The 24,118-nt window shown below is 35.4% G+C and overlaps 1 protein-coding gene across 3 annotated transcripts in view; it reads left to right on the forward strand.

Moving 5' to 3' along the window:
* LOC145678572 (telomerase protein component 1-like) overlaps positions 1-20,000 on the forward strand; it is a 556,234-nt gene extending 536,234 nt beyond the window's left edge. For all 3 annotated transcript variants that reach the window (XM_081748879.1, XM_081748878.1, XM_081748880.1), the window contains exons 43-44: positions 6,505-6,630; positions 14,094-20,000. In XM_081748879.1, the coding sequence (XP_081605005.1) occupies positions 6,505-6,630; positions 14,094-14,237 (270 nt within the window). In that variant the 3' untranslated portion in view covers positions 14,238-20,000. The remainder of the gene's footprint in view (positions 1-6,504; positions 6,631-14,093) is intronic.
* Positions 20,001-24,118: the final 4,118 nt, after the last annotated feature.

Raw genomic sequence — 24,118 nt, forward strand, 5'->3', positions numbered from 1 at the left:
CGTTCATCTCCGGTGCTTGGGGTCCCTGGTTCGACCCCAGCACGCGCTGTGTGGACTTTGTGGTGGACAAACACTGTGCTCGTGATTTTTTCAGAGTTCTCCCGTTTCCTCCAACTTTCTTCATTCCACCATTTCATTTATTTCTCATTACCACCGTCTCCTTTAGCCTAACCGGCATAACCGCGGGACGTAAAACTTAAAGATTTAATTTAATTTTTACACATATATCGTGATGGGATACATTATCTTGTTTCAATGTATTCAGCAGGATAGTGTTTTATAAACCCAGAACTGGAGAATTCTGTTTAGACCGATCATACATGAAGTGTCCATCCTGAACATATTTAACGAGATATTTTTAATGTATTGTTTGTTCGAATTACTTGTATTTAAATATGTTGTTTGAAGCTAATGTTTGTCGTTCATCGAAATTAGAAATACATGATTTCTTCCTTTTCGGTTATTTAGTTGCGTCTCGTAGTTCGTATTTGGAATGCATAAAACTAACAGAGAAGAGAAAACAGGCAAAATACGCTGGCTACAAAATCCGAATGAAATAACTACACAAAATTTCGCAGATATCAGGCGGGAAACTTCCAAAACTTTTAGAACAAAGAAACGCGATTTTTTGAAAGCTAAAATTAAGGAACTTGAAGATAATAGTAAAAATAAAAACATCCGGGACATATATAAGAGAATCAACGAATTTAAGAAAGGCTATCAACCTCGTGCTTATATATTAAAGAAATCTGACGGTACAGTTCTCACTGACACGGATAGCATCTTAAATAGATGAAAAGATCTCTTTGACGATTTGCTTAACACGCAACCAAAAACTAGTGTGCGTGGAGAAAAGGAGATACACACCGCAGAACCTTATATTCCAGAACCCAACCGAATAGAAATAGAAACCGCTATAAAGAAATTAAAGAAACACAAATCTCCGGTTCTAGATGAAGTTCCGGCTGAGTTAATTTTAGCTGGAGGCGAAAAATTGTGGAACAAGATACACAAACTCATTCTCCTTATCTACAACAAGGAAGAATTGCCACAAGAGTGGAAAGAATCAATCATTGTTCCAATTCACAAGAAAGGCGACAAAACTGACTGTAATAATTATCGAGGCATTTCTCTTTTCTCAACATCCTATAAAATCCTTTCAAATATTCTATTAGCAAGACTACCCCATACGCAGATGAAATTATTGGAGATTATCAGTGCGGATTTAGACGAAATCGATCAACTATCGACCAAATATTTACCATTCGCCAAATACTCGAAAAAAAGTGGGAATACAATACCCCGGTACATCAACTATTTATTGATTTTAGAAAGGCGTACGACTCGGTTAGGAGAGAAACGTTATACATCGTTCTTACAGAACTTGGAATACCGAGAAAGCTAATTAGATTAATTAAGATATGTTTAAATGAATCCCAAAGTAAAGCGGATAGGAAAATTTTTGTCCACGAGCTTTCACGTCGAAAATGGCCTGAAACAAGGAGATGCGTTGTCGCCATTATTATTTAACTTCGTTCTGGAATACACTATAAGGAAAATCAAAGATAGCAACCAGGGCCTACAGTTAAACGGTATTCACCAGGTTATGGCATGTGCTGATGATGTAAATTTAGTAGGGGATGATAGGAGAACAATAGAAAGAAATGCAGAGATCTTATTAAACGCTTGCAGGGACATGAGTTTAGAAGTAAATGCAGAGAAAACTAAATACATGGAAGTTCGTCGGGACCGTAATATAGCAAATTATGGATGCGTTAAAATATTAAATAATACTTTTGATAAAGTGGATAGTTTCAAATATCTAGGATCAATCAGTGGCGGCTAATGTTAGTGTTGCAGCGTTGCGCAACGACCAAAGTATTTCAAGAAAAAAATATTATTAGCAATAGTAGTAAAGAACAGAAAAAAATACTTTCTAATACTCCAATATATACTTTAAATAACATTTTTTTTTTTTTTTTACTTCTCTAACTGTCCGTTTCGTTAATCCGTTTTAAAGAGCGAAAAATAATCCGTCACAGAGTTTCTAATTTATATTGTGTTGCAGCGAGCATGCAACGACCAGATTCCTTCAGCGCGGGAATTGGAGCAAATGTTAAGTCTCCTTTCCCCTATCTCAGAAGTTAAAGAGTCTGGTTGTTGCAGTGCTTCTGCAACACAGCACGGTTTCCAGTGAACGAGAAGGTTTTTCGCGCTAAATAAGATTTCTAAATTTTATTTCACTAGCAGTTAACAAATGGAATTTGTTTTTATGCATTCATATTTTTATATTACGGTACTAATACTGAAACAAATCAATATAATGACAATTAAAAACGGTGATAGCAGAATTACAAAATAAAAAGGAAAATATATAGTAGAGCAGAAATCAAATGAAAGTAGATCCGCATTTACAAGTTAATTCTTAGTTTATAGATAATAAAAATTTCTTCTACAGTAATTTGTGAACCAAATATTAATAAGTCAATATGCAGAATCCCCCCCCCCCCCTCAGTGGATAGTATTTTAGTATATACATATTTCTTTTATAAAATAAGTATATTTTATACTCTTGATAGAACTGTATGGTGGGGAACGCCACATTGAATTTGGGACTAGTTAGCAATGCTCAGAGGCGTAGCCACGAGGGGGGTCCACCGAGTCCGGACCTCCCCAAAATTTCGAAACTCGACTAGCATTTGTAGACTTTCTTAACGAACTATACTTGTTTAACAGAGAAATTATTGATGTAAGCTAAATATTTTATTTTACGCCTCATCATGTACTCTTTCTTTTCTTATAGAAATAATCGTTCTAAAAATAATCGTTCTATCATTTTTTCTAAAAATATAGGTGACAGTAATTAAGAATTACTTATCTTTTCGGGTACAATAAAAGACAGGTTCGTTATTACGTAGACGTATTGGACCTTCCTGAAATAATTTGGACCCCTCCCAGCTAATATGTTGTTCCTATATCTGGCGGGTTTCAAGGTTGCTTTCCAGAACGTTGATAAACATTGTTTCGCCTCATGTGGAAGTATATTGTGTTCATCGTGCATTGCGTAACAACCAAGAGGGATGATTTGGAATGTAGTTCTTTTTTTCTTTTACGCACAAGTGTATATATATATATATATATATATATATATATATATGTGTGTGTGTGTGTGTGTGTTTTGATATATGAATAAGGTTGCCAACTCTGTAAAATAAAAAGAACCGACACTTCCTCAAAATTCTCTGTGATATAGGTCTCAGCGTGAAGTATCTCTATTCGGACCTATCCATGGAAAGGAAATGTACTATCGTGAACAAAAGTGCATTAACACATATATTCTGTATGTCCTTAGAACATTCACTAATAACCTTAATAGATACATTGTGCTATAAATGAGGAACTGAAATTGATCAATCGGCATTGATCAATTTATTGTATTTACCAGTAACTACCATTTCTTTAAAATTATCGAAACAGATGAACAAAAGTATAATAATCTTTACGTGACAATTTTGGATTTGGAAAATGAAATTCATTCTTTAAACATATAGTCTCTACTTCAACTATAGAAAATTGCTTTAAGAAGTCCTTTTCCACTCTTAATAAATGTATAAAATTCCTTGAAAGTAAATTTCAAATTTTCCCTGATACAGTCCCTGTCATCTCTCTAAAATTTTCTAAACAGGTGAACAAAATATATTAATCGTTGATACATGGTGAAAGGTAACAGTTTTGAGTTTACAGGATGACAGCTACTTCTCAATATCTATACTTCGAACTAGATACAAACTTGAAAAAAAAAAAAAAAAAAAAAACTGTTATAAAGGGGCTGGTGAGAAGTTTGCATCCGTCACCGGCTTTAATCAAAATAACATCAATTTTTCCGGCCAGGCCAATGAAAAGCCAGCCAGTTTACAGCCCTACGTATGAATATGTGATATTCGCAATTCATATACTAGTATCTCTTTTGTATCAGCTGTTTTGGTTATTAGTTATTAGATTTAATTTTATTGTATGTGCTTTAATTCTGTACATAACTTACAAATTCTGAATGAATTGCATATCATGACTTCTGTAAATAACTTACAAAAAAATTGCCATTTTTCAACTGAGGAAAAACTTACAATTAAGGCTTAGACAAAACAAGTAAAGTGCAATTCAGGAGAGTGTTCGAAAAAAAAAAAAAAAACGGTTTAAGTTTACAGGACACCTTATGGCAGTAATATTGTATGCACTAGGCACATTTCCACAATTTATTTGAAATTTTCCTAGATAAATTGTGAATAAAGCGTATTCAATGTACATTTTTTTATAACATTAATCTCTGCTACGAACTCTCTTCAGTCTACACTGAAGAGGAATTCGGATCACTGTCAGGGACTGAGTTTGCTAGAATGAATTGTTCACAAAAATCTAGAAAAAATATTTAGTGAATCTACAAAGCTTCTGAAATTAATATTAACTGTACCTATGACGTCAGTAAAAGAAGAAAAGTTTTTTTTTTTTTCACATGAAAAACAATTGACACTTTCAAGAAATTGAATGTCCCAAGAAAGGTTATCACCATTGGTTATGCTTTCCATCGAAAAAGACCTGACAATAAGAATACTAGAGTTCAACCAGCATGTATCAGCCAGATTTGTTCCAATCAAAGAGAGAAGAATGAACTTACTAATTAAATAAGGTGATTAATCGGATTAAATGTTCTTCATTTTTTATTTTTTAAAAACAGATTTTTATTTAATTTAACATGTCACATAGCATTTGCATCTAAATTTATGCTGATTGGTCAATGAGTCCACTTTATATCTTCTGTCTCCGATCGTTCGTACTGCAACACCCGAAACCACAAACCACCGGCCGCCACTGGGATTAATGTTAACAGAGGAAAATCATATTCATGGAGAAATTAAATGTCGACTAAAAGCAGGGAATTCGTGTTACTATTCGGTTCAAAATCTCTTGACGTCGCGAATTCTGTCGAGGAATTTGAAACTTAAAATATACAAAACGATAATTATGTCTGTTGTTCTGTATGGCTGCGAAACATGGTCACTTACTCTGAGGGAAGAACATAGACTGAAAGTATTTGAGAACAAGATCCTGAGACGAATATTCGGACCCAAGAGGAACGGGAATGGGGAATGGCAGAAACTTCATAACGAGGAACTACATAATTTATATGGTTTACCCAACATTGTTAGGGTCGTCAGGTCTAGGAGGCTTAGGTGGGCGGGTCATGTAGCTAGAATGGAAGAAAGTAGAAAGCTTTCAAAGTCTTGACTGGAAAACCAATCGGAAAACGACCATTAGGAAGACCTAGGCGCAGATGGGAGGACAATATTAAGATGGATCTCGCAGAGATAGGAATACAAAGTAGAAACTGAATGCAGTTAGCTAAGGATAGAAGTCAGTGGAGAGCTTTCGTGAACGCGGCATTGAACCTCCGGGTTCCATAGGCCATAGAGTTAGTTAGTTAGTTCGTATTTAATTCGTTTCAGAAATCCTTTCGAACTTCGAATTGTTCGATGATCAAATCAAAAGTTACGTAAGAAATAATGAAAAATCAACTAACTCGTTTTCTTATGTATTTTTTTTTAATCTACGGTATTCTATTAATTATAACGTATGTAATGACATAGAACGCTCCTAATTTTGTTATTAAACAAAATTTTAATTGTGACAACAGCACCTATCTATAAAAATGACAGAGACAAAAATTATGATTCTATTGTTAAACGTCACCTTTCTGCTTCTTAGTTGGAATGGAAGATGTATTGTTTGCCTCTGACTACTTTATTGGAGGTTTTAAAATGACCCAACACGTTGTCATCGCAAAAGTTACCACTGATTTAACAGGACGCCATTTTTTCACAATAGCACTGTACAGTATACTGTAAAGAAATAAACCGAACCGCTTGGCGTAACGGCTCATTTGTGAGCCTAAGCCTGCTCCAGCGCCATCCACTAACGACCGGCTGACCTACGTCCAGCCTAGCGGCTGTCATGTCTTGTTTTCACGTGATTTCCCAGTTTGCCTCATGACGCTGGGTGTGCGCTGAAAATTGGGAAGCACCGGCCGGGAATCGAACCTGGGACCACGCGAACATGAGTTCTAGTTCGTTTTTGTAGATACTGACACATTTTGCTTTTTGTAGGACATCGATGGCTGATTATCTCTAACACTAGAGTACGGTGTTCCCTGTGTACTGTAAAAGTATTTCAAAATTATAAATCAATATAAAGACAATATAATACATTCATTTCCTGTGAAGTCCTCTCTAAAATACTTTTAAACTTCAAAGACTAATCAACGTTGCCATCTGTTGTACCAAATTCAAGCATAGAAACCTTGTTTTAGCTCCAAATCAAAATTTAGCGTTCAAATTCTGGAACGTTCGAAGTTAGAAACGTTCGCACTACGTATCACCACTGTATATGTATGCACTAGAATCATATTGCTTTAACTAAAAGGTTTCATTTTTTTCTTGTTTTCTCTTTCAGATCCATGATTCCGTTGTAAATTGTATTTGTAACGATCTTTACTATGAAAGACGATTCTATACATCATCTAAAGATGGCAGCATTAAGATATGGAAATTTAACGATGAAAAGACTGATTTGATTCAGGTAGGATATATAAATTGTTATTGTGTATTTTTTTTTTTTTTTTTTTTTTTTTTTTTTTTTTTTTACTAATAAGGATTACTCTTCATTTTATTTTAATGTAATATATTCATGAACGATATCGTACCGTGTAATATCTTGCAGTGACTTTAGGAGGTTCGCTGCTAGTCAAGTATTAGCATCCTTGATTTGTATGTGCGTGAGACAGTTTCAATTCCCGGTGGACGTATTTCATTACTTTTCCACGTTAAGCTGTAGTTCCATGTGTCCGAACAATAGTTTTAACCACTCTTTTTTGTTTGTCCTGTAGCTTAACGTGTACACTAACGTCTTATTGGCTGTAGTTAGATAATGAGGAAACAACTATAGAAGACTGTTAATGCTTGGGGAAAAATCATTTCTAGTCTTATATGATACTATTTTATGGAGCTCCTCAATAACGAAATGTGAGCAAGTTTGCTGTAATGCTTATTATTTGGAATTCAACTCTTGAAACTCACATTCAGGTGTACGGCATATAACTGAGTAGTAAAAGGTTCGAAAGCAACAAATTGAAAAATACTGTACTATCGTTCGGTCACATCATTCAATCACATTGAAACAGTTTTCAACTTCAGATTGTTTGTGCTTATTACTTCGTCGTCAGGAAAAGAAAAGAAAATATGTATCGAACAGATGTTCATTAAAGACTATCCAACTTTCATATGTAATTGACAGAAGATGGCCTTTTGAAATCATTTCCTCTTCAACTCATTGAGTGCTATAAACTTAGCACTAAACCGAACTCGCGTTTAGCACACTCTTCTGTGTTCATGGTCACGAGTTGGTCACTTGGTTCAGTTCTACGTTAAACGGTAGTTCCATATCTCATATAATCTTAAGATGATAAGAAGCATCATCATAATATTAATAATACAAAGTGATTTTTGACATTACCATGATCTTTCAGTATTGAAACGTGTACATTCCATTTCGCGGTATTCGTAAATTCCAATTCTGTATAATACCTAAATGATACTTTTAGTTCAGATTCCTGGTAAATATAAAGTTTCTCTCTCTCACTAGATGTAAATTTTAATATCAAAATCTGTTATTTACTTGACAGTAAATGACAGAACACACACACTACTCACTATCATTTTTTCCTTTGAACGACCAAAATCGCAGGCTTGTCTGTAAACATTTCATTTACTGACAACTATGATACCTGCATCCTTTCCTAGGTTTCCTATTCTCTGTTATAACTATTCAAGTTATGTAAGTGCTCTTTATGTATCTTCAAGTTCCTCATCTGTTAGCTCGTTTCGAAATATTTTGATGATATGGATACACTACGGCTAGACACTGTTGTGATAGAAAGTTGTAATACTGATATAATATGACATAAATCAAACACATCTGTTCGCTACATTATTTTTTTTACAACGTATATTAATAATAAGAAGAAAAAGAAACTAAACATCCCGTAGGAGGCCAGGGCTACCAACCGACTCATGGTAGTCATTGGGTTGATGCCAGCACATCAGCTCGCTTTCTAGACCGGAGTTTTGTTCTTTCAGGTAGCTCCCAAATTGTCCTCTTGATGCTGGGAGGATGCCACAATGTCAGCACGATCTAGTGAATACGAATGGTCACCCATCTTTCGTATGACCAGACCCAGCACTGGTTAACTTAGCTGATCTCGCGAGAAGCGATATTCGAGTGCATCTAGGTTTGCAATTATATATATGACTATTTGCAGTATAGTTAATGAACTACGCCAACAAACGACAAACTGAAACAGGCGATTCCTCACATCAAAATAAGGGAAAAAAAAAGTCATATGGACCCGTGGTCAAAAGTGTATACTTTCAGAACTAGGACTGTCCAAAACCGTGGGAAAATGAACTTTGTTGTCGAATATCTCCAAAACTATTAGCTATTGAGGGGAGGCGTCATGTTTTTGTCTTACAAGGGAACCTTCCGAAAATGATAGTTGCAATGAAAGATGTGACCTATGCCAATTGAAAGAGCTGTAACAGAGATGTTCATTCCCAAAAACTTAGCTGCCCATAGCAATAGGTTCAAGAAATATAAGGGGTGGAAGTTCGGGAAACAGCAAGATTGGACAAAGTGGGAAAAGTGCAAATTCCGCAAAAAAAGGGGGGCACGGCAAAATACAATGCTGACAAGTGATGTATAGAAAGAGACTTGCCACAATAGGGAACAAATTAAGGCCACCAGTGGGGTTAACGGTGTTGCCAACTGCAGTGGAAAGTACATGTTTTGCAAAGAGCACTATATGAAGTGAGTGCAATATTTAGTGTCAATCTGTTATGTAGAACATAAGATATGACGTGTAAAATCAGTGATACAATCTAACAAAAGAGAATAGAAAAAACAGAAGTAGAAAAACACGGAAAAGACGAAGTTGGCCATAATGCGCCACATTTGATCACAAGTTGTGCATATTAGAATGAACAAAACAAGAAAGCACCAACTATGCAGGAAACCGACGTACTTAGAGTCGAAAAGAAAAACGAGTTCCAAACTTGGCAGCACTGGCAATGAAAATCCAGACAATTCTAATATAGTTAGGCCACTCGCTTCACAAAAACAAAATTCAGGCAACAGGCATTAGCCTTCGCATCATATGTACATGCTCGTCCACATTGTACGTGCAATTGTTCGATGAGACATTGGTCCAAACAAAAGATACATTTGCAGTGAGCACAGCTGAATACTGCCCATCCGTCACACATGGTACAATGACCGCCTGTGAATGTCTCGAAACAGTACTCTAGAGGTGTCGGAACCTTTGGTGGTCTTTCTATCACATATCCACACCTGTAGAAAGCAAACATAATCAAAGGCTTGATCTGCTGTGTGTTGCTGTCTGCAGTACAATCACCGCCTATATGATATATCCAGAATATCCCACCTAACTCTGCGACTGAAATAGTTTCAAAGCGAAAAAAATGTGACACATCCAGTTGTGCAGGAATGTACCCATGTCAGCGGCCGACAAACTTCTATGAGACCGAAGTGCCCCCAAGTCTCCCATCATAGGGTCCCAGGGGCCAACTTCAAATTTCAAATAGCACCATCGGTCGAGTTATATTTCTTTCGATAAATCTTGGAATATGCAACAACGCACATCAGAAATATTTACTATATGGGATTTCAAAATGGCCGCCAAAAATATCTGCTCGGTGACAAGAACAACGTGCATTTTGGCAGCCATTTTGAAACCCGTGCTTCATATAGCAAATGTTTCTTATAGACGGTGTTGTATCTATCCAGAGAAATATCATCAGCCCCCTGTTCCCATTTGAAATGTTGCGGTTGACCCCTCGAGCGTTATGATGGGGACCCTGGGGACTTGCTTCTTACAAAGTTTTCTTGGCCCTCGACATGAGTACATTCCTGTGCAATTGGGTTTCCAACATCTCTTTTCGCTTCGCAGCAATTTGAGATCACAATGTTCGATGCCATGTTAAGACACAACATATATTTGTGGCGGCCATTTTGAAAAACATGCTTCATATAGCAAATGTTTCCTATAGATGTTGTTGCACATTCCATGATCTATCGAGAGAGGTACCACTCAGTCCCTGTTGCCATTTAAAAATTTGAAGTTGGCTCCTGGAGCCCTATGATGGGGATTCTAGGAGCACTTGCTTCTCACAGACTTTTATCATCCCCTGACACTGGTACATTCCTGCACAACTGGATCCGTCACATTTTTGTTCGTTTCGCAAATCTTTCAGGTCAAAAGTTTGGTGGGACACCCTCTATATTCCCACATACGACTCAACCATCACATAATTTTCACTACTTCTATTATCGGTTGTTGGCTCAACCCAACCATTTCATGTTCCCCGACATGACATTGCCTCAATCACTCCGAATGCACTCATTGATGCATTCCGAGTGATGCCTGTTGACGGAATTTTCTTTTTTTGAAGCGAGTAGCCTAACTATATTAGACTTGTCTGGATGTTCATGGCCAGTGTTGCCAACTTTAGAACTCGTTTTTCTTTTCGACTCTAGGTACGTCGGTTTCCTACATAGTTGGTGCTTCTTGTTTTGTTCATTCTAATATGCACAGTTCGTGATCAAATGTGGCGCATTATGGCCAACTTCGTCTTTTCCATATTTTTCGTACTTCTGTTTTTTCTATTCTCTTTTGTTAGATTGTACCACTGATTATACACGTCATATCTTATGTTCTACATGACAGGTTGACACTTAATATTGCACACTTCATATAGTGCTCTTTGCAAAACATGTACTTTTCATTGCAGTTGGCAACACCGTTAACCCCACTGGTGGCCTTAATTTGTTCCTTATTGTGGCAAGTCTCTTTCTATACATCACTTGTCAGCATTGTATTTTGCCGTGCCCCCCCCCCTTTTTTTTTTTTTTTTCGGAATTTGCACTTTTCTCACCTTGTCCAACCCTGCTGTTTCCCGAACTTTCACCCCTTATATTTCTTGAGCATATTGCTATGGGCAGCTAATTTTCTGGGAATGCTCATCTCTGTTACAACTTTTTCAATTGGCATAGGCCACATCTTTCACTGCAACTATCATTTTCGGAAGGTTCCCTTGTTAGACTTGTACTCTGCTCTATCCAAAAATATATGATTCTAAATCGTTCAGTGGCGGCGCAAGGAAGTCCCCCACAGGAAGTAGGGGGTCCTGGATATTTCGTTAAAACAGATGAGCCCGATTTATGACAGATGAAACAATGTCCCATCAAGTAACAAATAGTCGTTGACAGACAATCGATATTTCGAACAGAATCAAGATGGCGAAGGATTTATGGTGTGTTGTACGTCGTTGCATAACTACAGTAGGGAGTAAAAAATTAAATATCATCATTACATCTGCAGATTGATTATCCACCATCATGACCTGAATGCTAAAGGAGACAGACATTGATAATACGCAATGATTTTGGAAGAATTGATCCAATGAGGATTTGCGAGAAAATAGGAGTATCCTCGCTACAACAACAAAAACGAAAATAAGAATATTAAATACAATGTTCATCATAACCTCACTTGATCGCAGATCTAACGTGGGACCCCTTGCCATAAGGTATACATTATCACAGTTACCAGGTACCTCTTTTGCCCCTTCTGTGTGGCAAACAACAGATTGTTTACAACATATGAGAGCTGATGACACATAAAAGCAACAATATTGGTTATGTAACAAACAGGGAAAAGTCGTGTTAAGAAGGTAGATATCTCCAGAAGAGTTGGTAACTTACGTTTCTAGATTTGTTTGAAAGAAATTAACATTTCACAGTGTTGCCTCTTGTAACCCGTAGGAATCGAATCCGGGATCCATCGATTAGAAGGCGGCGCGTGATATTATTTATCCGTTGTGAGTGCACCTCTAAACAACGAGTTTTCAATTTACTTGCAATTTGTTTTCGTTATCCCTGTGATAGAATTCTGCACGGGCCGGAATTTTTAGCTTGGATCCGGCCCAGCCTGTGAATTTATAATGTGAGGCCCGACCTAAGTCCGAAAACCGTTTTATTCCTTAGGCCTGAGTCCGGCTCGAGTCTGTTTGATAATCAAATGAGCCCGAAATAAGCCGGAATTACAGAAACTTAATAATTAAGGCAAAATTGTACTTTTATTTATAGCAATTAGAGGTTTAATTTTGCAGTTGTGCTTCAAAAGTTCTCCAGAAAGAACAGTCATAGTACAGTATATTTACAAAGTTAGCCCCGAAAAGGCCCGAGAAATATGATTGTATATTTAAAAGTTTACAGTACAAGCCCGGCCCGATCCCGAAATGATATATATGCTTTGTAGACCCGATTTCGGTCCACGGACTTGGCCCGAGCCCCTTGCAGGCCTCTACCCCGTGATAATCTCATATGTTCATACATCAAAGAGAGAAGGAGGAGGTGAAGGGAGGGGATATTTTCCGTGAACATTGTGCTGTTGTTCCCAGACATGTCCGTGTGCTCCTGATCCTTTCAATGACACTCTCACCATTATGACTGACTGGCAATACCATGTCTCATATTTCCTATTACTACGTACAGCGGGGGACACTTATAAATGGTACAGCCATATGGAGATTTACGGCTAAGGTGTACCATTTAGAAGTGTCCCCCGCTGTACAACGAGACCCATATGGCCAAGAAACTTTCCATATTGGTCATCGCAATGAGCAGCTCTCTCTCCAGAAGTGTCCACGGGTTTCCTTACGGTTGTCCCATTGTCTAGCATATTTTCATTCCCTCAACTTTTTTCATATTTCTTTAATTATCCCTTTCTTTTAGCCTAGGAGGAAACACTGTGAAATATTATTTTGTTTCAAAAAAATCTGGAGCATAAGTTACCAACTCTTCTCGAGATATCTACCTTCTCAACACGACTTTTTCCTCTGTTTGTTACATAACAATATTGTTGCTTGGTTATGCAATAAGTGTCGTGTATGTGTCGTTAGCTCCCATACGGTGTAAACAATCTGTTGTTTGCTACATGGAAGGGGCAAAAGGGGTACCTGGTAACTCAGTGGTAGTGTGCACCTTATGGTAAAGGTCCCACTTTAGATCTGCGACCAAGTGAGTTTGTGGTGAAGAACATTGTATCTGATTATATATATATATATATATATATATATATATATATATATATATATATATATATATATATATATATATATATATATATATATATATATATATATATATAGAGAGAGAGAGAGAGAGAGAGAGAGAGAGAGAGAGAGAGGATACTCCCATTTTCTCGCAAATCTTCATTGCATTAATTCTTCCAAAATTATTACGTATTATTAATGTGTGTCTCCTTTAGCATACAGGTCATGAGTGTGGATCATCATTCTGCAGATGTAATGATTTTATTTAATTCCCTTTTTATCCACTACATTCAGTCCTCACTGTTGTTATCTAACAGTACAACACACCATAAATCCTTCGCCATCTTGATTCTGTTCAAAATATCGATTATCTGTCAACGACTTCCTGTTATTTGATGGGACATTGTTTTATCTGTCATGAATCGAACCCATCTGTTTTAACGGACTATCCAGGACCCCCTACTTCCTATGAGAGACTCCCTTGCGCCGCCACTGAACGATTCAGAATCATGTATTTTGGATAGAGCAGAGTACAAGTCTAAGACAAAAATATGACGCCTCCCCTCAATAGCTAATAGTTTTGGAGATATTCGTCCCCAAAGTTCATTTTTCCACGGTTTTGGACAGTCCTAGCTCTGAAAGTATACACTTTTGACCACGGGTTTATATGACCTTTTTTCCTTATTTCGATGTGAGGAATCACTTGTTTCAGTTTGTCGGTCTAGTTTATTAACCCCTATCCACCCTATCTCTCTCTCTCTCTATATATATATATATATAATGTAATGTATTATATTCTATAACCATTATTAATTAATATGTAGTTTGATGTTATTTACACTCTTGTCTTTTCAGTTGGGTCAGTTTGAATCTTTGCCAAATCCTGTGGTGAAGATGGCAACATACGTTATTGACAAAGAATCATTTCTTATGTGTGGTGACACGAGAGGAAATGTAAATTTCTTGTTGATACACAACAGCGCAATTATGAAACGGTGAAATAAGACTTAAAGAAAGAAGTAATTGATTTAACTGTGAGCGTATCTAGAGAAATTCAAAGCTTGCAAAAGGAAGATAAAATAATCGTTTGCCCGTATGTTTGTTTCAATTTTAAAAGTATATTAATAGTTTTCTTTTTCTGAAAAGAAAATATACTGGATGACTTTTCTTGATTCCTCTCTGGTTATGCTCATAGTGTCAGTTGACATACATTTCGTATTTAGTTCTCTATTTACTGGTCCTCCTACTTGGATAATCCAAGTGGAAATATTTGTTGTTGTGTGAAGTTTAATTATTGTTTCCATTCCCGTTAATAATAAATTGTATGCATAGTATTGCAAAGTTTCAGAGGTACAGAGTCAAACTATTTGATGATCAAGTTTTGAAGTTCATTCTGTATTGTCAATATAACTATTTGTTTGTGTATAATAAATACAGTTTACATTTGTAATGGTAGTACTTTGTTTTAATATTATCTGTCAAGTCTAATTTTTATTTGTTATTATTCTTCTTTCTTCTGGAATTACAAAATTGTGCTTGTTATGGAGTAAACAAAAATAGTTTTTTTTTTCTTTTTTTCGTATACGTTTGAAGTGTATATATTAGTTTAAGCATATATTTTTTTTAACTAACTGTTGTTATAGTTCTTCTCGATCACAGACTACTTGAAATTATTATATAAGTTGTTCTATGTTTAATATGCAAAAACAAGTTATACTACTAATTTAAACCAATCCTGTTGTGAAAGGGTATATGAAGCTGATAAGCTTGGTGCTGTCGTAAGCATTAAATTCGTGTTAGGGGAGATGTGAGTAAATAGTAAACATGTGAGATGTCGAAAACTAGCTATTGTAGGACTTGTTAATAAAACACAATGACATGCTTTATCATTCTGAAGTAAAATGAGTAATATTAAATTCATTAGTTTAAACTAATAAAAAATATGTATTTAAATTTTGTTCTATATATGCAAATGGTATAGGAATTTTAAGCTGAAATCTTTTTGAAAGAAATAGAAATGATTGAGACTAACTTGTGCCCTGATGCTGTAACAGGTTTCATTAATAATGGAAACTCGTGATTATTATTATTGCGATGAGTTCAAGGAAGTTACATACCTAATGTTAACACTATCTCATTTGCTCAAGCAATATTTCCCTGGTCACGGTTAATACTAATTTATCTCCACGTAAGGTAATTTACACGTATTTCCCTTATAACCATCTGCCGCATATATCAAGAGCAAATAATGTTACCTGTGTGATGTGTCAAGGACTATTATTTTCCCACAATATTTCGCAAGCTCCACTGTATGCTTATTCGTGTAGTCTCTTTTCTTCGGATTATTACGTGAACTGCTTCTAAATTTATTTACCTTCTTGTGATCGGAAAAAAGATAAGTTCAACTAAAGTCGAAATTAGATTAATATGCCTTTTTAACTCTTCTGAGCATCTAGATAAGCGTATGGTGTGACTCATTTTCCTTTTTTGAGACAACAATGTTTCCATATCCATTAACATTGAACTTGATGGATGCTTTGTGAAGAGTTCTGACTCGAATGTTGTGGAAATTTCAGTGCAGAAAGAATAGATACAAGAATTTATTGTTTGCTGGAATTTATTATGTAGTTCCATTGCTTGTGTAGGCTACCTTTATCCAGATCTAATTTAGGGTCCTTGATTCTGATGATGAAAGATTTATATGCTTGTCTTTCTATAAATGAAGAAGTTCCGTGCAAAATGGTTTTTTTTTTTTTTTTTTTTTTTTTTATGTAATTCACCTCACAAGTAATATTAATTATTGGTTGGTTATTTAACTTACTGCATTAATGTGCATATATTGATGTATTAATTATATAGTTATATGTAAATAATTTTTACAAAATTCCAATTTAAAAAAATATAAAGAAAAATTATCTTAATTGTATTCGGAGGCTACAAATTGTCATAAAGTTGATTGTGACTATTCTTCATAACACTACCTGTCATCTTTATATATGTGTCATGTCAGTGCTTCAGTTGTGAAAGGATCAAATAGGTAAACAGTTGACGTGCCTTGACATTTTACTGGAAATTTTAATGAAAGTTAGGAAATGTTTTAGTTTCTTTTCACGAAAATTGAATTGCAAAGCAAGAAAGATTTATCAAAAAGCGAACAAAACAATCTAAAGTACGAAGTCATGCTTCTTAAGTTCTTCTAAATATTTTCCAATTAGTATGTTATAATGCAATACTTAATTTCTTCTAAATATTTTTCTATTAGTATGTTATAATGCAATACTTAATTTCTTCTAAATATTTTTCTATTAGTATGTTATAATGCAATACTTCTAAATTTTGGAATTTAGGTACTAGGCATAGATTGTTACATAGAGTGGTGTCGTTGCCAATTCTTTCATAGAGATTCTCTCCTTAAGAAAAAAAAAAAAAAAAGAAAAAGAAAATCTCCTCAATCGGTAGCAGGTAAGGTAAAATACATGGAATTTATTGATTAAATAGAGTACATTTCTATTAATAGGTAGAAGGTATTGTATTATTGTAAAATAAAAATTGTATTAACATATTGATAGGGTAGTTGGTTTTGGAGCTGTAACATTTTTTTCTAATGCACCAAATTTAAATGAAGCATGGGATCTACTCGTTTACCTTTTAACGTCTTTTTTTTTTTTCACCAAGGTTATATGAGGCATGGATCTACACATCCACCAAGAATCGAACCGAGATTTCTTCCCCAAAGGCATGTTTTCTAATTAAACTCTGTTAACTTATTGTCACAGCAAATGCTTTTATTGTAGTTTGCAGGACAGGAATTTGTGAATTGAGAAACATAATATAGATTTATGGCTTTTTAATCCTTTTATTTTCGAATAAGTTTAATTTGACATGAGTAGCATTTTCTCTCACTAACTGAATAAAAAGAAATACTTGTTTGTAACTTCTTGAACGATAGAAACATTGATCATTGTATATTACTTACTAACTGTAAATATCAATTTGAAATGAAACACTAATAATAAATTATTATACATTATCACAAACAGGGTCGTTAACTTAGCCTAAAACCGTCTCAAGCTGAATTATTCTTCTTTCAAAGTGATGTCGCTAATGTAGAGCAAGGTTATTTAATACATTAGATCTCACGTGGTAACTTTCTGAAAGGTGTAAAACTCCAAACCCAACCAATCAGCATTAGAATGCATAATGTAGGAAAATTTTCATCTAGTTAGTTTTTTGTTCGCATTTACAAAAGTGCTGGGTAATTTTTATGTTCCGGAAATCTTATTTTGGGGAGATTTTGTCCGTGATTCTGCTTGTCTATGGCAGCAGACATCAACAAGAGTAGGTTGCTTAAGGAAACATTTTAACCGAATAAAATCCTGTTATGTGCACGCATCAACGTAATTTCATGCATATTTAGAAATTACCACTCCTTTCTCTTTTACGTGTAGTATATTTATGTGTGATCTATTTGAATTTAAAAGACCATGGGTTATTTGATTGCGTCTTGCGATGTCTATTAAACATATGCATCGTTACGTGGAAAAAAAAAATCTGAAACATGAAATATGACTTGTTCTGGTAGGAAATCAATGTATCATCTTGTGAATACCGATTTTGAACCTATAGTTTCAGTCAATAGTATAAGTTAGTGTTTGTGTACAACTTAAAGGTAATCACTAAAATATCTAACTAGAACATATTAGGAAAATTGTATGTTGATTTACTATTAGGAAAATTGAATAAGATATAAGATATCCTATTATTTTGTAACGTGTAAGACCAAAAGTTTACTGTGTGTGTTTTTAAGAATTTGTATGAAGAAAAGTTTAGTATAAATTTTTACATTCATGTTTAAAATGAAAAATATATATTATTCATAAAATATTGTTAAACGATGTGTAACCGTATTTTGTGTATGACTTTTGATTGCACGTGTTTGATGAGGAAAAAAGAAATATACGTATTACTTTGTAAAGGCAAGTAGATACTTCTCACATTAGTATTGGAAGACATTTCTCGGATTATACTTTGTAAACATTAAGCGATAATTATTAATCAGGAGTGTGGTTAAAAAAAATAATTATATTAATGTGATGAAAACTACCTGTCAGTACTACTCTGATATGAACCTGTTTGTAAAGACGAAATTGTTGTTAACCTCTACCATGGCTAATTAAGATGTAAGTAATGTTGAGTGTATAGTATGTCCTATAGAATTTTCGAATGTAGCAATAAGATCTCAGATCTTCTTCATAACGCTTCAGGATAATTAATAATGTCATTTATTAAACCATAACAGTATTAATTCCATCATAAACCTTGAGCTTCTGACGCGTGGGGTCCTTCGTTCGATCCCATCTTTTTCCAAGTGGGCTTTGTGGTGGAGAAAGAGTGTGCATGGGTTTTTCGGCCTTCTCTCGTTTCCTTCTATTTTCTTCATTCCACAACCTTTTCCCAAACTTGCTGAGCGCCTGAGTGAGCTGTATCTTCCTCCACTCGTGCTTTCTCGGCATCCAGACGAGACTTCTTCACGTCCGCTTCTAATTCAACGTGAACAAGGGCACCCTTCGTTTAGTACATTTCCGCTCTAACCAAAGCAGCTTTGGCCTCCTCTGAGGATATTTTAGCCTGAAAATTAGCCAAATTAGATCTCGCGTTTACGTGTTCTAGAGCCATAATTTTCTGTACATACTCTATAATGGTGTTCTTTAGTGTTCTAACTTCGTCCCTCAATTCTTCATTAAGTGACGTTAACTTTCCATTGATAGATTCTAGTTCCTTTTTCTTAGTCTCCTGTATATGAACCTCCATCTTCAAATTTTCCAACATGTTCCATCACATACAGTTCCAAGGCATTGCAAGTAGATTCTGTGAATTATGTCCATGGTCACTGGGCACCAACATTGCGGACATGACTCTGGCCTTTGAATCCACTCCATTATGCATGAATAGTGAAAGACATGTCCGCAAGTTGTCGACATATTCTCAGAATCTCCAAAGAGGTTACTACAAATAACACAACGCACCGGCATTTTAACACTGGATTATTTTTCACTTCAACAATCGTTGTAAGTACCACTGTTCTGTTCTGTTATTCTTGCCCCAGCTACCACGCCGTTAGCAGAGTGATAGTTAAAAGTTCCTGACCGTGTTAGCGTGTTGTTTGAAGTTCTACCACTTGTCTCGCGAATAACAACTCCATTCTAATTTCTATGCCTCTATAAATTATACAATACATTATTTTAACGAAGTTGTCACTTTATTATAGTGGAATGAAGAATATGGGAGAAAACCGGAAAGAACCCCGAGAAAATCCACACACTGTTCGTGTGTGCATAAAAAATCCACCAAAATATACGCACACGATAATTGATCAAATGTTGGATACGCCAATGACAACGTGTATTTCTTGAAGAGCCATATTTGTGTTTCTTAATTCCAGAATTATAGTTCGTTTTCTTTAACTTGTTCCTTCAAATTATTAGTTATTATTATTTTTAATTATTATTGTTCCTATAAGATTTAAGGTTTGATATATTTTTGTATTTGTATCAGTATATTTTGTTTGTTCTTTGAAAGTTGTGTTTATCAAAAGTATCTATGAAAAAAGGTTTGTTGGGAATTTATATCCACAAAATGTATTAATTTCAATTGTGTTTTAAAATGTTGGTTATTTTCACGTGTTGAAGACTGATATTTTTGAATAAACACTAATATTTGTATTATTACAAACAAAAAAGTAGTAACAATAATGTGATTGCAGTATTGTGTTTTGTTCTTTCCCCTCCTTCTATAGTTTTTATACATAGCTGAATGTTAAAGACTATATAAATCTACACAAGAAAGGGAATAACAACCTTGAAAAATTCAATAAAGACTAATTTATTATAATTATCAGTTACAACAATATAATAGTTGGTCCGTTAATGTAAATGTATACTACAGACCAGTCTTGGACTGGGGCTATAGGGCCCCGGCAGGAGCCTTACTTGGAGGAACCCACATTCATTTTTATTATTATTATTATTATTATTATTATTATTATTAGTAGTAGTAGTAGTAGTAGTAGTAGTAGTAGTAGTAGTAGTAGTAGTAGTAGTAGTAGTAGTAGTAGTAGTAGTAGTAGTAGTAGTAGTAGTAGTAGTAGTAGTAGTAGTAGTAGTAGTAGTAGTAGTAGTAGTAGTAGTAGTAGTAGTAGTAGTAGTAGTAGTAGTAGTAGTAGTAGTAGTAGTAGTAGTAGTAGTAGTAGTAGTAGTAGTAGTAGTAGTAGTAGTAGTAGTAGTAGTAGTAGTAGTAGTCGTCGTCGTCGTCGTCGTCGTCGTCGTCGTCTTCTTCTTCTTCTTCTTCTTCTTCTTATTTCGGCAGTCATGGGGCCCCAATACACATTTAGACAATATGATGTTGGGACCCCATTCTTCATATTGTTGAAATATATTCGTACTAGATCACAAGGACTTCAAACAGGAGTTAACGTAATGTTAGTTTCTTCCCAATAATGGGACCCCAAGACAACACTCAATGCAGTCTTGACCTCTGGGAACGGAACGAACTACAACGAGTAACTATGCTCCAACACAGCAGACATGTTTTATCTTACTTTCCATGTTATTCAAAATTCATTATTATATATGAGAAAGAGGGGACCCCGGCAGAGATCCCTGCCCTCCTGCCCTGGCCAGTCCGAGTCTGCTACAGGCTGACATTAGAAAAGAAGCTCATGTAAGTATTGAGTAAATCATATATATGAAAACGATCTTGTTTGTGATGACGTCACGGGAAAACGGGTGAAATAACGGGTCACCGTTTGAAATAATTTTTTGAGTATTGTTAGGAGTTATCTCGATTTTTTTTTTTTTTTTTTTTTTTATTGTGTCGTTTTGAATTAAAATGTGTAACCTAAGATGATTAAAGAACACCAGTTGTACAGAGAACAACAATGTGGATGTGCTGGAAGACATGAATGAAAGCAAAAGAGTATTGAACATAATAGGGAAGAGAAAGGATAAAAATAATCGGCCACCTAATTAGACCATAAGCGTTGACAGAGGGAGGCAAATGCTCTTTCCACTGGGCTCGGTATTTAATTTTAATTACATTAATATTAGACTAATTTTTCTAAATAAGTCGTTTTGAAGCTGTGGAGGAATGGCTCAGCGAGAGACTTTCTTTGAAGCTGGCGTAGTGGCTTTACAGCATAGGTGGAAGAAGTGCATTACTATGAAAAGAGACCTTTTGGAAAAATAATACTGCTTATAGGTCGGGGACAATAATTATTGAACCACCCTCGTATAATTTGTTGCTTTTTACACATTATGATTTTGTGCTACATCACAATTAATTTAGCTTTTATCCCCCTTTTAAAGAAAACTTAATAATTGCTTATCGACGATGTAACTGAGCCTCACTGCGTAGCACAAGAGAAAAATTAGTTGCTATAGTTGAAGCAAAGTATCCCCCGTCCAATTGAGGTTACTGACCGCAAAGTATTTTGGGGAAAAAAAGAAAGCTGGGAGTAGGCTCGGAAACCTCTGTGATATACCTACTTTCCAGAGCTATCAAGCGTCCATAATTTCAAACCGATACCATGTGCTAAAGTATTTTCGTTATCATACGCAAAGCATCACAGTCTTGGAGATGCGACTGTCTTTTATTTCGGTTAAATATGGGAAACTTTGAGGGGTGTGGATTTTCTGTAGTTTCTTTTCCATATAGGGCATAAAGCTATAAATGGGATATTCCCTTGTATCATGTTTCTCCAGTTTCCGAAGTACAGTACCATAAATGTATACTATCTCTGAATGGTGTTTATTCTCCAGTTTTCCGAACGGAGAACTTTGTTGGGTTGAGAAGGGGAAGAATAATATAAGGAGACCATTATATTGTATTTTATTGTATTACAGGTTTTTATAACTGACTTTCTTCATGTATTATAGACTGTTAAAAGTACGAATGAAGTGGACACGTCATATATGCATATGTACAATAATAATATGAAGGGGGCTTTAAGAATTTCTTTTTTGAGAATGTAATTTTTGTAGTGCATATAGAACCATGATAAACTTACGTGCGTGATAAACTTACCCACATAATGGTCATGTTTATTTCAAAGTACATGTTTGTTTGAGTGAACTTTAACATTTCTTTCCGCACACAGAGATGTAAAATTGCCGCCGAGACGAAATTTGGAACTGTTTCGTCTCAAAAAGGCGTAATGAAAAAAAAAAGTGTCCTGTCTCGAAAAGTGTATCTGTTTTTGTTTGAAGAGGCCTGTTGATTTCGTATTTCGTCATGAAAATTCTGCCTCACCTTGTCTTGTGGGAAACGCTAGAAACATGGCCTTAATCGTCACCCGAACCACCAGTGTTTGTAGTTTGCGGGAAATTTCCCTAATTTAGGAAATTTCGTAGGTAAATTTAGAAAAAAAGGAGAAGGGATTTTTTTCGATAAAACATGAAGATCCAGTGAAATTCTTGCGCTGACTGATTGACCTACATAAATGCTTAATTCTTTTTAGTTTTTCAGAAATAAACCAATATTAGTGTGTTTATGTCTGTTCAAAGTAGCATAATGTGCACCTATTGTTGGCTGGGTATATTTTTTGAAAAAAAAAAAAGTGAAGGAAAAAGTTTTAAAAAAATAGCAGCAAAAAACAAATGAGCAAAATAAATGTAGTTGGCACTTCCTTTAATATAACTAAATTAATCATATCATATAACTTCTGTCATAGGAGCTGGACATTCAACAAACTAGGGAAAATTTGATAAGGAAAAATTTTGTATTAATCGAGGAAACCTACGAACACTACGAACTATACGAAATCTAATCAGAAATCAGACTCACAAGTAAAGATCAAGTTTGGGTGAATCGAGTTGGTGCCGGAGACATAGGGTACTAAGTGTGCTCAATATCTCAGGCAAGTTTTAGGTGGAAAGCTCAAAGAATTTAGGAAATACAGCCACTGAAGGTCACATGGAAGTGCATATTACAGTCTATTTCAGCACGTGATCTTATGATCTTTGATGACATTCCAGCTGCCAATGTCTTCAATTCGAATCAAATTCGCTTCGAGAAGGAATTACATTCGTACCGGACGTTGAGGGAGAAAGGATTAGTTAAGATCAGAACAACAGTGGGATATATGAGTGCAACATGTCATTCCTACATGTTAATGCTGGTTGTGTCCATGGAAGGAGAAATTCTGCGTCCCATGTATGCTTTCGTGCTTGAAGCAAACGATAGGTTCCCTGCAGCAAAGCCAGCCAATCCAACTAATATAATCATAATCTCATTTGCTGGTAAAACAGTGAATATGAACAAGCAGGATCTTAAGACTTTCTACTCGGACGGCATGTGGAAAAGCACTCCAAGTGATACGAAGAAAGTCCTCTTGTTCCTTGATTCATGATCTGAAAACAAAGACAACAGTCTTTCGTCACAGTGTGTACAGAAGGCTTTGCATTAATCAAACGGCTGATATTCGGTGGATGTAGTGGCATGATTCAACCTCTGGATGTTCAGTTATTCGGTCCTTACAAAGGCTTTGTTTGTTTTGTCACTGATACGGCAATAACAGGAAGTAAAGTGAATATTTGGCATCGTGACAGCTCCATGCAACTTCAGTCGGTAACAATTAGCCACCTCAAAACTCCTCGTTTTCACAACAGGATTCGATTCGCTTTCCATAAGTCTGGATACTTGAATGAGGAACCTGAAAGTTGGGTTGTTCCTTACGATTATTGCTTCGAGGGAATTGTGAATGACAAATGTTTCAAGTGCGACTTGATTGTGTTGTCAGGTGTGCTCACTGTGAGCAAAGTATTTGTGCGAGCCATGCACTCTTTTTTGAACTGCATATTGATTGTAGTAATTGTTAACTTTTC

The sequence above is a fragment of the Thermobia domestica genome, chromosome 2, assembly GCF_964235325.1.
Source record: "Thermobia domestica chromosome 2, izTheDome1.hap1.1, whole genome shotgun sequence".
NCBI lineage: Eukaryota > Metazoa > Arthropoda > Insecta > Zygentoma > Lepismatidae > Thermobia > Thermobia domestica.